This window comes from Aethalodelphis obliquidens, unplaced genomic scaffold (genome assembly GCF_003676395.1).
Source record: "Aethalodelphis obliquidens isolate GAN/ISIS:26980383/991018 unplaced genomic scaffold, ASM367639v1 scaffold5, whole genome shotgun sequence".
NCBI classification, from domain to species: domain Eukaryota; kingdom Metazoa; phylum Chordata; class Mammalia; order Artiodactyla; family Delphinidae; genus Aethalodelphis; species Aethalodelphis obliquidens.
Window position 1 is genome coordinate 29069137 of NW_020837949.1, and position 14836 is coordinate 29083972.

At 40.7% G+C, this 14836-nt stretch overlaps 1 protein-coding gene across 1 annotated transcript in view; it reads right to left on the minus strand.

Moving 5' to 3' along the window:
• The window catches only part of CPED1 (cadherin like and PC-esterase domain containing 1), a 301483-nt gene that overhangs the window by 263307 nt on the left and 23340 nt on the right, over nucleotides 1–14836 (minus strand). Inside the window, exon 2 of the mRNA XM_027102088.1 lies at nucleotides 448–631. Coding sequence (XP_026957889.1) covers nucleotides 448–631 — 184 coding nt within the window. The remainder of the gene's footprint in view (nucleotides 1–447; nucleotides 632–14836) is intronic.

Here is a 14836-nt window from a genome sequence, read left to right on the forward strand (position 1 = left end):
ACTTCTTTTGCATTTAGAACCAATCTGTGAATCATATTTAAGCTGGCTTCTCGAAACAGTTTCCAGCACATTCTACTTGCAGTGAGATGAAGTGGCAATTTTCTTAAAATATTGAGCAGTTTGGTGCTGGGCAGAACATGTATTTGGACTCATAAACATAAACATGTTTTATGTAGCATTTAAAGATGAACTACGCAGCTCCAAAATGCTATAAAAATATAAACAAAATAATTTCAGGAGTAAAGAAATGTAGCTAAAAGAAAATGGAGAGGAAGCAGAAAAGGCGCCACGTTTTCTATGATGCAAGAAAGTTGATCATGGGTAAAACTTGGTTCTTGTGAATTTTTTTAGAGGAAGAGAGTAGCACATTTCAGGAAGTATTTAAATTAGAAGACAAGCAACTTTGGTAATTAATTAATGACTTTGGTAATTAATTCTGACTCTGACCTTTTTCTAGTAGCCCCAGCCCAGGGTCGGCACTGAGCCTTTCTTCAGTGATGACAACCGCGTAGTGATGCCGAGTGAGAATGCGCTGGTGGAGCTGAAGCTCCCTTTTGCTGGAGGAAGGAGGCCTGTAGAGAATGGCCTTTCTGCCATGGCTGCCGAAGTGGATCTCAATTGACTCTTCGATCTACAGAAAGAAAGAAGGCATAAAAATTCAAGGAGAAAAAGGAGCACGTTTCCCTTGAAGGAGATCGTTAATGCAAATCGGGAGGCCGTTCAGAAAGTTGTCTTTTAAGTTTTTCTCTGTAAAGGAATGACAGATTCTCTGAAAGGCTGACCAGGACAAAGCCAACCTCATCTGCGAGAACTGAAGGTGAACTGTATTTTTCTCATTATTCCAGAAGGATGAAAATTTCAGGCCATTAAAATATAGAGTTCCTGGAGGAATACCGTGGCATGGAAATACTGAGCTCAACTCTAGCTGAAAAATAGAAATTAATAGCAACGCTTTTCATCTGCATTGTGTTTTTCTGTAGCAGTTCCAACTGCCTTATCTTTTAACAGTTCTTTCAGGTAAACACATTAGAGGAAATAGACACAGGGAGGATGGATTTTGCACCGGAAGGACAGGGGAGTACAGCTGAGAAGCAATCCCAGAGCTCTCTGGAGACGCACAATGCTGCTGCTTCTCTCCATCAGGACGCAGCAAAATTTGAATGCATCTCAATGAGGCAGGATGGAACTTCGTGTGAGAAGGGGAGGGTATCACTTAAGTATCATAATTTTAGGTTCTTCCTTCAGTGGTTTATTGCTCCTCCAAAGAAATATTCTTCTTTCTCATGCTGATGTTTGAAATACCGTTAACAAGAGGGAAGTTTTGGGACTTCCCTGGTGGCACAGTGATTAAGAATCTGCCTGCCAATGCAGGGGACACGGGTTCGAGACCTGGTCCGGGAAGATCACACATGCCGCGGAGCAACTAAGCCCACAAGCCACAACTACTAAGCCCACGCGCCTAGAGCCCGTGCTCCACAACAAGAGAAGCCACCGCAATGAGAAGCACGCGCACCACGATGAAGAGTGGCCCTCACTCGCTGCAACTAGAGAAGGCCCGCGTGCAGCGACAAAGACCCAACGCAGCCAAAAAGAAATAAATAAATTTATTAAAAAAAAAAAAGAGGGAAGTTTTGAATTGGCAAGTAGAAAGAACACTGACACTGAAATTCATTATACGGTTTAACGGCGAATACTACGTGTTTTCCTGAAAATCTGTGACTAAACCTTGAGAAAGTAGACATTTTTTACTACTGGAAGGAGTGATGAAAGTGGATGGGGGTTAGAGAAAAAAAAAATGGGAGAGGCCAAAGAAGAGGAGACAAAGGGGTTGGAGGAGGCAGATGAGGGGGAAGAGGTAAAAAATGAAATTGGGAAGGCACATTACTTTTAGTGGCAGCTCTGAATCAAACTGTCCATTTCAGTGATCTAAGACACATTTTGTACCCTGTCTTTTCACTCCTTAAATTTCCTCATTATTTCCCATTACTGACTGAAACAATTCCACATCTTTATCAAGGAATGTAGGTCATTTGAACTTAGACCCCATCTTCCTTCTCTGGTCATGTTGTACTCTTAGTCATTTCCATTCGTGATCCCATTCTGCTCCTTCATACGGACTCCACTGTGCCTTCAACCAACAATTCCTTCCTCTCTCTCCATTCTTCTGTTTAGCAAACTCCAAATCAAACAGTACCTCTTTGGAAATTTTTCATTGAAATACATCCTTCCATCAGCACTTATGAAATTGTGTCTCTCCCTGATGTGAGTTCCTTAATGGGCAGCCTGCATTGTCCCTGTGTCTCTAGTACACATCGTACATACTTAATAAATGAAGCTATCTAGTAAATGAATGGACCGTAATGCTCTATCAAGATCTGATCTTTGAATATACATATGGAAAGAAAAAACAGCTTTAGCTTGTAAACCCTTTGAGGGCAGGAACCATATCCTATTTTCATTGCATACAAATGATGGCTATCTGAAAATTCAGAGACAAAGCATGGTGTAGTGCAGAAGGATATAAACTCTGCAGCCAGGCTGCCGGCTTCGAATCCCCTGGTTCCACCAGCACTAATCATGTGACCTTGGACAGTACCTTCTTCCTAAGGCTGCTGTGGGGATTAAGGACTTAATATTTGTAAAGTGCTTAGAACTGTGCCTGGCATAAAGGAAGTCCTATATATGTGTTTTTAAAATAATCATATGTCAAAAAGAGCAGAGAGTCAGGAACACTGTTTCTGTATCTGAGCTTTGCCTGACATATGCTAACATAGGCTCTTAATACGTGTGTGATGAATACAAAGGAAAGAAAGAAAACACCAGTTATCACACCTTCTGTGCATGGTACTTTGGGAAAACATGATCAGACATTTTCCCTTGTTAAAGGACATTGCGTTTTATTGATAACGAAACTATTTAAACTCAAGAATTTAACTGCAAACCGGGACAAAACTCTCCAGCAAATGTTGTAATTGTTCGTAGTGATAAACAATTAAGAAGGAGTATTTGAAACCAACTACTGGTTGAGCCTTTGGACTCAGGAATTGAGGGAAATGGTAGCCCATAGGAGGCCAAAATAAACAAACATGCATCTAGGTGAAAGGGGAAGACAGATGCTTCCAAATATATCAGTGTCACTCAAGCGAAATACAGTGTCCAGATTTCCCTTCTCACATTATTTTCTTTCAAAATCACAGGATGCCCCTCTCGATTACAGCTGGCTCGGGTACAGCGGTGATTTCACATGAGGAGAGTGTATTTTCAAACTTTAAGTTCTTATTATTTTGAAAGATATAATCCCTCTTTCCCACCCCCACCCCCCAAACCATGATCAGTTTAAGTAAGAGCAGCATAGTTCTTACCGGCCTATCTTATAGAGAGCATATTTTAAATAAAGTGTTAATTACTGGACATATTTTATCATAACCTTTATAACACACTGAAATTTTAACTCATGTCTCAGACTACAGAGAATAAATAGGAAATGAGTTTGTCTGTCAAATTATGTTGTCTTATCCTGCCAAATAATGTTGTATTATACAAACTGCCCCTGTCATAATATTTATAACACCCTGTATCAGCAGAATGGCCCAATACCAAGGGGCGAGAACGATTTTTGCTGGTCCAACAACAGGGGCACGCACTGCGGATGTGAAATACAGTTACGTCAACCGCACCAGCAAATGCGGGATTATCAAATGCCCGGAGCAGCACTTTTGGAAAGGAGAGCTCCTGATGACTCCTACAAGTCTGAGGGTCTATTTTTAGTGGAAGAATACATTTAACCTGGCTATCACTACAACAACTGAACTTAAGACTTGCGGGTCTGCTGCGGAGAATTTAGAAAAGAATGAGTGTTACTGGATGTTGACACTCTGAACCCCGAGTCACTTCCCTTCTCTCCCTTCTTCCTGAGAGATCTGCAGAGTAGCCCCTCAGAAATCACTTCGCTGGACTACACGAACGTTGCTTTATAACCGAACACATTATTTTTATTGGAAGGACTTCAAAATCTGAAGCCCCTGTGCCGCCTTAGGATAGAGTGTCGTAATAAACTAGTTGGAGGGTTAGATGCAGCCACGTAAGGAATCAAAAATCTAGATTTGGATTCTCGCTCTGCCACTCGCGTGCTTCATCCAATGGGGAGAGTGATGTAATCTCCCCACATCAGAGTTTTCTCATACGTATAGTTGAAGTAGCGAATCCTACTTCATGAGATTGTATGGTGAAATTAAATCAGTTTTCTATATGAAAGTGTCCAACACAGCATCCCACCAATAAACGATGTCAAATATATACAAGTAAAATTGAATAAAAATCTGTATCATATTGTAACTGCTTTTATATTAGGAATTCTGTAAGTTTTTCAATTAATATAGTTTGGTCTCTATAATAAAAAGCCTTTCCACAGTAAACTATATGCTTCTATATACCCTGATACATATTTTTCTCTGTAGGGTTTATCATCTTTTAAGGCAAAAATATGATTTCTTTATTATGTTTATTGTCTGTTTCCCCACATCATAAAAGAAGGTAAATGAAAGCATATACTTTTGTCTGTTTTGTTCACTTTTGTTTCCCCAGCCTAAGAATAGTCCTTGGCACATATGGGCACATAATAAATATTCTTTGAATGGATGAATACAAACATCTTTTTTTGCAATATGTAAAAGTCTTTTTTATAAATACTACCATGGAAGATTGGGATAGAAAGTGGTGAAAATCTGTATTAAGAAATTTGTTTCAAATGTAAAATAGATAGCTAGTGGGAAGCAGCCACATAGCACAGGGAGATCAGCTCAGTGCTTTGTGACCACCTAGAGGGGTGGGATAGGGAGGGTGGGATAGGGAGGGTGGGAGGCAGATACAAGAGGGAGGAGATATGTGGATATATGTATATTTATGGCTGATTCACTTTGTTATAAAGCAGAAACTAACACAACATTGTAGAGCAATTATACTCCAATAAAGATGTTAAAAAAAAGAAAAATAAAGCAATCTGTTTCAGTAGAATAGTGGCAAGAATGACAAAAATAGAGTCAAATACTTGAGCAAAGTAATGAATTTACAGTAAAAAAAAATTCAATAAAGAGCTGTATTATAAAGGCACTATATTTCTCAGTTACTATTAACAAGTCTTTACCAAGACTTACCACAAAAGCAAGAAATACAGCTCTTGAAAATATAGTAGAGATGAGAAATAAAACTTGCTTTTTTTGCATACGACAGAAAGATTTTTTTCTGGATTTATTAAAGTAGCCACGTATTTATGACACTTTTTGATGCTCAAATACAAATCACATAGTAGACCTCGTATGTGTGTCATATACAACTAAAAGTCAAGTTGCCATGCTGTCTAGATTTTTGGCATTTTAGAAATATTATAGAGTTTATCATAGTGAATTACGTTTTAATTTTTCCACTACGAGAATAGAGAATTTTTTTCCATTGGCAAGATGTACACTTATTTTAGAGAATTCAAGGAATAAAATGGATGGAGTTTTCCAGGATGCATATCCTATACATTTTCTACTTAAACACTATTTATAATTGTTGGGCAGTTTAGGAACTGCAGGTTCCCTGGGAATGCAAACAGAGCCTCGGAGAATGTTCCCTACTTAAATGAACATATAATGACCCGCGGCCTCCATCTCACAGCTGACTCAGCTGAACCTTGGGCCCATCATGGAACGATCACACATTTCTCAGAACTACTCCATGACAACTGAGCACCCTCTGAATGTACCCCCAAACTGTACTTTGGGGCTATCCCAACACCCAACATCCAATGTAAGGCAAATTTACCCATCTGTGGCTCTATGTAAGTTCTAAACAAAAGCAATAAAGTTTCAATATTAAAGAGCGTCCACAATGTAGCTTTGATGAAATAGCTATTGCCAAACCTCATCTTCACCTATTCCTCAATCTAATTTTCCCTTTGACACTCTTCACAATTTATAGTTACAGATTGCTTGTATACTGTCTGCCCTTCCTACAAGTCTGTATGTTTCATGAGGGCCTAGACTTGTCTGCTTTGGTCATCGTTGTACACACAGCCTACTGCCAGGTTCTAAATAAGAGTGAATGGGAGGATGAATGAGCAAATGAATAAATGCTAAATGCAAACTATGAGTTCATTACTTGCAAATATATGCATGCCCTTTCATTATTTTACTCACTTTCAGGTAAAAAAATCCACTAGAAAGTCTCCGTGGAGGCTTCGACATCCGCATCTCAAGTCATAAGATATCCATGACCTCTTCATCCCTAATGACTCTCTCCTCCACTTCACTTCAACCACCCACTCCAATGGCCAAATCTTGCTTGATCTTTGTGGTCCCCCAAACAGTCCCATCTCTGAAATTATAAAATGTGATACTCCATTCTCTGATCACATTCATTAATTTCCAGATCTTCTCATTTATTCCTAGTATATCAGTTCTTCAACCACTGGTCTTTCCCCCTAATGCCAACTTTCTGCTAGCCTCCTTTCACCTTCCTTCTCTGCATCTCAGATTCCAGGATCCAATACTCCCTACCCGGTACCTTAAATTCCCTTGCTCCACTGTACGTGCATCACAGTCATATGGCAAAACCTCAAGCATGGACGAGCTGGAGACACAGCATTAAATAAGACAGGCAAGTCTCTGCCCTCACAGAGGTGACAGCCCATCAAGGAAAGCAGACATAAACATCTAGTTATAATAAATGATGACATGCCAGGTAAACCGGGAGGAAGAGGATACTGTGAAAACTCTGATCTGAGAGAGCCGAGGAAGATCTCTGCAACACGCCTGACCTGCCCCTGGGCTGGGGTGCTGAGAGCTGCTGAAGAAAAGGGCTCAGTTGGACAGATCCTGGTTGGCAAAGCCAATGCAGTCCTCACACTCCCCAGACCATCCCACTATGCTTCCTGGGTCAATTCTCTCTCACCTTCTCCAAAGTGACAAACTTTCCCACTCTCCAGCTACCTCCTTATTTCTACAGATAATAGCCTCCTCCTGATAGAGGAAAGTAGCCATCTTAGAAGGAAACACACTGAGTTACACTACGTCTGTTTTGGCAAACCTATAGCCTATCAGCACAACCAGCATTTCCTCTTTTCTTCTGATTTCCAGAGAAGAAACCTGTCCACTTCTTATCGATGGTCAATCACTCTGCTTATTCTCCAGACTCCAGACTCCCCCTCCCTCCATGGGACGGGACCTGCACCAGTGGGAGGGAGCTGGGAAGGAGGAAAGGTTTCCAACACACTAGGAAGCCCCTTCGCGGGCCGAGACTGCGGGTGGCGGAGGGGGAAAGCTTCGGAGCCGCGGAGGAGAGCGCAGCAACAGGGGTGCGGAGGGCAAAGCGGAGAGATTCCCGCAAAGAGGATCAGGGCCGACCGGCACTCACCAGCCCAAGAGGCTTGTCTGCTCACCTGGCAGGGCGGGCGGGTCTGGGAGTTGAGGCTCGGGCTTCGGTCGGAGCACCGGGAGAGGACTGGCGGCGTGAACACAGCCTGCAGGGGGTTAGTGCTCCACGGCTAGCCGGGAGGGAGTCCGCGGAAAAGTCTGGACCTGCCGAAGAGGCAAGAGACTTTTTCTTCCCTCTTTGTTTCCTGGTGCGCGAGGAGAGGGGATTAAGAGCGCTGCTTAAAGGAGCTCCAGAGACGGGCGCGAGCCCTCCCGGGGAGCCTGGGCAGCCCGCCACTGCCAGGGTCCCGGGATCCAGGGACAACTTCCCCGGGAGAACGCACGGCGCGCCTCAGGCTGCTGCAACGTCATGCAGGCCTCTGCCGCCGCAGGCCCGCCCCGCACGCAGTGCCCCTCCCTCTCTCCTGGCCTGAGTGCGCCAGAGCTCCCGAATCAGCGGGTCCTTTAACCCTGTCCTGTCTGAGCGAAGAACAGGTGCGCCCTCCGGCGACCTACATGCAGAGGCAGGGCCGAATCCAAAGCCGAGCCCCTGGGAGCTGTGAGAACAAAGAGAAAGGGAAACACCTCCCAGCAGCCTCAGAAGCAGCGGATTAAAGCTCCACAATCAGCTTGATGTACCCTGCCTCTGTGGAATACATGAATAGAAAACGAATCATCCCAAATTGAGGAGGTGGACTTTGAGAGCAAGATTTATGATTTTTTCCCCTTTTTCTCTTTTTGTGAGTGTGTACGTGTATGCTTCTGTGTGAGATTTTGTCTGTATAGCTTTGCTTCCACCATTTGTCCTAGGGTTCTATCCGTCCGTTTTTTTTAAATTTTTTTTTCCTTACTAATTATTTTTCTATTTTAATAACTTTATTATATTTTATCTTATTTTATTTTACTTTATCTTCTTTCTTTCTTTTTTTCCTTCCTTCCCTCCTCCCTCCCGCCCTCCCTCCTTTATTTCTTTCTTCCTCTACTAATTCTTTCTACTTTTTCTCCCTTTCATTCTGAGCCATGTGGATGAAAGGCTCTTGGTGCTTCAGCCAGGAGTCAGTGCTGTGCCTCTGAGGTGAGAGAGCCAACTTCACGACACTGGTCCACAAGAGACCTCCCAGCTCCACATAATGTCAAACGGCGAAAATCTCTCAGAGATCTCCATCTCAACACCAGCACCCAGCTTCACTCAACGACCAGCAAGCTACAGTGCTGGATGCCCTATGCCAAACAACTAGCAAGACAGGAACACAACCCCACCCATTAGCAGAGAGGCTGCCTAAAATCATAATAAGTCCACAGACACCCCAAAACACACCACCAGACGTGGACCTGCCCACCAGAAAGACAAGATCCAGCCTCATCCACCAGAACACAGGCACTAGTCCCCTCCACCAGGAAGCCTACACAACCCACTGAACCAACCTTAGCCACTGGGGACAGACACCAAAAACAACAGGAACTACGAACCTGCAGACTGCAAAAAGGAAACCCCAAACACAGTAAGATAAGCAAAATGAGAAGACAGAAAAACACACAGCAGATGAAGGAGCAAGATAAAAACCCACCAGACCTAACAAACGAAGAGGAAATAGGCAGTCTGCCTGAAAAAGAATTCAGAATAATGATAGTAAAGATGATCCAAAATCTTGGAAATAGAATAGACAAAATGCAAGAAACATTTAACAAGGACCTAGAAGAACTAAAGATGAAACAAGCAACGATGAACAACACAATAAATGAAATTAAAAATACTCTAGATGGGATCAATAGCAGAATAACTGAGGCAGAAGAACAGATAAGTGACCTGGAAGATAAAGTGGAAGATAAAGTAGTGGAAATAACTACTGCAGAGCAGAATAAAGAAAAAAGAATGAAAAGAACTGAGGACAGTCTCAGAGACCTCTGGGACAACAGTAAACACACCAACATTCGAATTATAGGGGTTCCAGAAGAAGAAGAGAAAAAGAAAGGGACTGAGAAAATATTTGAAGAGATTATAGTTGAAAACTTCCCTAATATGGGAAAGGAAATAGTTAATCAAGTCCAGGAAGCACAGAGAGTCCCATACAGGATAAATACAAGGAGAAATATGCCAAGACACATATTAATCAAACTGTCAAAAATTAAATACAAAGAAAACATATTAAAAGCAGCAAGGGTAAAACAACAAATAACACACAAGGGAATCCCCATAAGGTTAACAGCTGATCTTTCAGCAGAAACTCTGCAAGCCAGAAGGGACTGGCAGGACATATTTAAAGTGATGAAGGAGAAAAACCTGCAACCAAGATTACTCTACCCAAAAAGGATCTCATTCAGATTTGATGGAGAACTTAAAACCTTTACAGACAAGCAAAAGCTGACAGAGTTCAGCATCAACAAACCAGCTTTACAACAACTGCTAAAGGAACTTCTCTAGGCAAGAAACACAAGAGAAGGAAAAGACCTACAATAATGAACTCAAAACAATTAAGAAAATAGGAATAGGAACATAAATACCGATAATTACCTTAAATGTAAATGGACTAAATGCTCCAACCAAAAGACACAGATTGGCTGAATGGACACAAAAACAAGACCCATATATTTGGTGTCTACAAGAGACCCAGTTCAGACCTAGAGACACATACAGACTGAAAGTAAGGGCATGGAAAAAGATATTTCATGCAAATGGAAACCAAAAGAAAGCTGGAGTAGCAATTCTCATATCAGACAAAATAGACTTTCAAATAAAGACTATTAGAAGAGACAAAGAAGGACACTACATAATGATCAAGGGATTGATCGAAGAAGAAGATATAACAATTGTAAATATTTATGCACCCAACATACGAGCACCTCAATACATAAGGCAAATACTAACAGCCATAAAAGGGGAAATCGACAGTAACACATTCATAGTAGGGGACTTTAACACCCCACTTTCACCAATGGACAGATCATCCAAAATGAAAATAAATAAGGAAACACAAGCTTTAAATGATACATTAAACAAGATGGACTTAATTGATATTTATAGGACATTCCATCCCAAAACAACAGAAAACACATTTTTCTCAAGTGCTCATGGAACATTCTCCAGGATAGATCATATCTTGGGTCACAAATCAAGTCTTGGTAAATTTAAGAAAATTGAAATTGTATCAAGTATCTTTTCCGACCACAATGCTATGAGACTAGATATCAATTATAGGAAAAGATTAGTAAAAAATACAAACACTTGGAGGCTAAACAATACACTACTTAATAACGAAGTGATCACTGAAGAAATCAAAGAGGAAATTAAAAAATACCTAGAAACAAATGACAATGGAGAGACGACGACCCAAAATCTATGGGATGCAGCAAAAGCAGTTCTAAGAGGGAAGTTTATAGCAATACAATCCTACCTTAAGAAACAGGAAACATCTCGAATAAACAACCTAACCTTGCACCTAAAGCAATTAGAGAAAGAAGAACAAAAAAACCCCAAAGTTAGCAGAAGGAAAGAAATCATAAAAATCAGATCAGAAATAAATGAAAAAGAAATGAAGGAAACAATAGCAAAGATCAATAAAACTAAAAGCTGGTTCTTTGAGAAGATAAACAAAATTGATAAACCATTAGACAGACTCATCAAGAGAAAAAGGGAGAAGACTCAAATCAATAGAATTAGAAATGAAAAAGAGGAAGTAACAACTGACACTACAGAAACACAAAAGATCATAGGAGATTACTACAAGCAACTCTATACCAATAAAATGGACAACCTGGAAGAAATGGACAAATTCTTAGAAAGGCACAACCTGCCAAGACTGAATCAGGAAGAAATAGAAAAGATGAACAGACCAATCTCAAGCACTGAAATTGAAACTGATTAAAAATCTTCCAACAAACAAAAGCCCAGGACCAGATGGCTTCACAAGCGAATTCTATCAAACATTTAGAGAAGAGCTAACACCTATCCTTCTCAAACTCTTCCAAAATATAGCAGAGGGAGGAACACTCCCAAACTCATTCTACAAAGCCACCATCACCTTGATACCAAAACCAGACAAGAATGTCACAAAGAAAGAAAACTACAGGCCAATATCACTGATGAACATAGATGCAAAAATCCTTAACAAAATACTAGCAAATAGAATCCAACAGCACATTAAAAGGATCATACACCATGATCAAGTGGGGTTTATTCCAGGAATGCAAGGATTCTACAATACGTGCAAATCAATCAACGGAATACACCATATTAACAAATTGAAGGAGAAAAACCATATAATCATCTCGATAGGTACAGAGAAAGCCTTTGACAAAATTCAACACCCATTTATGATAAAAACCCTCCAGAAAGTAGGCATAGAGGGAACTTTCCTCAACATAATAAAGGCCATATATGACAAACCCACAGCCAACATCGTCCTCAATGGTGAAAAACTGAAAGCATTTCCACTAAGATCAGGAACAAGACAAGGTTGCCCACGCTCACCACTCTTATTCAACATAGTTTTGGAAGTTTTAGCCACAGCAATCAGAGAAGAAAAGGAAATAAAAGGAATCCAAATCGGAAAAGAAGAAGTAAAGCTGTCACTGTTTGCAGATGACATGATACTATACATAGAGATTCCTAAGGATGCTACCAGAAAACTAGTAGAGCTAATCAATGAATTTGGTGAGGTAGCAGGATACAAAATTAATGCACAGAAATCTCTTGCATTCCTATACACTAATGATGAAAAATCTGAAAGTGAAATCAAGAAAACACTCCCATTTACCATTGCAACAAAAAGAATAAAATATCTAGGAATAAACCTACCTAAGGAGACAAAAGACCTGTATGCAGAAAATTATGACACTGATGACAGAAATTAAAGATGATACAAATAGATGGAGAGATATACCATGTTCTTGGATTGGAAGAATCAACATTGTGAAAATGACTATACTACCCAAAGCAGTCTACAGCGTCAATGCAACCCCTATCAAACTACCACTGGCATTTTTCACAGAACTAGAACAAAAAATTTCACAATTTGTATGGAAACACAAAAGACCCCGAATAGCCAAAGCAAACTTGAGAACGAAAAACGGAGCTGGAGTAATCAGGCTCCCTTACTTCAGACTATACTACAAAGCTACAGTAATCAAGACAGTATGGTACTGACACAAAAACAGAAAGATAGATCAATGGAACAGGATAGAAAGCCCAGAGATAAACCCACACACATATGGTCACCTTGACTTTGATAAAGGAGGCAGGAATGTACAGTGGAGAAAAGACAGCCTCTTCAATAAGTGGTGCTGGGAAAACTGGGCAGGTACATGTAAAAGTATGATATTAGATCACTCCCTAACACCATACACAAAAATAAGCTCAAAATGGATTAAAGACCTAAATGTAAGGCCAGAAACTATCAAACTCTTAGAGGAAAACATAGGCAGAACACTCTATGACATAAATCACAGCAAGATCCTTTTTGACCCACCTCCTAGAGAAATGGAAATAAAAACAAAAATAAACAAATGGGACCTAATGAAACTGCAAAGCTTTTGCACAGCAAAGGAAACCATAAACAAGACCAAAGACAACCCTCAGAATGGGAGAAAATATTTGCAAATGAAGCAACTGACAAAGGCTTAATCTCCAAAATTTATAAGCAGCTCATGCAGCTCAATAACAAGAAAACAAACAACCCAATCCAAAAATGGGCAGAAGACCTAAATAGACATTTCTCCAAAGAAGATATACAAACTGCCAACAAACTCATGAAAGGATGCTCAACATCATTAATCATTAGAGAAATGCAAATCAAAACTACAATGAGATATCATCTCACACCAGTCAGAATGGCCATCATCAAAACATCTAGAAACAATAAATGCTGGAGAGGGTGTGGAGAAAAGGGAACCCTCTTACACTGTTGGTGGGAATGTAAATTTATACAGCCACTATGGAGAACAGTATGGAGGTTCCTTAAAAAACTACAAATAGAACTACCATATGACCCAGCAATCCCACTACTGGGCATATACCCTGAGAAAACCATAATTCAAAAAGAGTCATGTACCAAAATGTTCATTGCAGCTCTATTTATAATAGCCCGGAGATGGAAACAAACCTAAGTGTCCATCATCAGATGAATGGATAAAGAAGATGTGGCACTTATATACAATGGAATATTACTCAGCCATAAAAAGAAACGAAATTGAGCTATTTGTAATGAGGTGGATAGACCTAGAGTCTGTCATACAGAGTGAAGTAAGTCAGAAAGAGAAAGACCGTATGCTAACACATATATGTGGAATTTAAGGGAAAAAATGTCATGAAAAACCTAGGGGTAAGACAGGAATAAAGACACAGACCTACTAGAGAACGGACTTGAGGATATGGGGAGGGGGAAGGGTAAGCTGTGACAAAGCGAGAGAGAGGCATGGACATATATACACTACCAAATGTAAGGTAGATAGCTAGTGGGAAGCAGCCGCATAGAACAGGGAGATCAGATCGGTGCTTTGTGACTGCCTGGAGGGGTGGGATAGGGAGGTGGGAGGGATGGAGATGGAGGAGGGAAGAGATATGGGAACATATGTATATGTATAACTGATTCACTTTGTTATAAAGCAGAAACTAACACACCATTGTAAAGCAATTATACTCCAATAAAGATGTACAAAAAATATATATATATATATATATTTTTGAACGCTTTCTATGTGTCAGGCATGGTTCTAGTCTCTGAGAAATACAATAGTGAAGAACCTGGATAAAGTTCTAGCTCTCACTGAGCTTACTTTTTAGTGGGAGGAGCAATAGACAATTAATGGTATCATGAAAGATAAGTTCCTGCAGAGATAAGATATCTGGTCAGGGCAAAGTGTCAAAGATGACCCAGAGGGCTTCCCTGGTGGTGCAGTGGTTGAGAGTCCACCTGACGACGCAGGGGACGCGGGTTCGTGCCCCAGTTGGGGAAGATCCCCATGCCGCGGAGCGGCTGGGCCCGTGAGCCATGGCTGCTGAGCCTGTGCGTCCGGAGCCTGTGCTCCGCAATGGGAGAGGCCACAACAGTGAGAGGCCCACGTACCGCAAAAAAAAAAAAAAAAAAAAAAGATGACCCAGATGGTCATGCTGCTGTTGCTTGCATGTGTTATGAATGTTTTGTATGAAAGACAATGAGAAAAGAAAGATAATTCTTGGACAGAGAGAAAAGAAAAGAAGAGGTATTAAAACAGAAGTCCTTGAAGGTCAGCAGCAGAGGTGCTTTTTATTGTGAGTGGTAAATACGGTCAGGTAGGCAACAAGAAATAATTGGCAATGAAGATAAAAGTGGAGGTAATGCAACATGACTTATTATCTTGTTAAGTAGCTGGTAGGAAACCAAAACCTAGTTAGCAGTAGAGAATTTAAAAGCCAGGTCATGGAAACAACCTAAATGCCCATCAACAGACAAATGGATAAAGAAGAT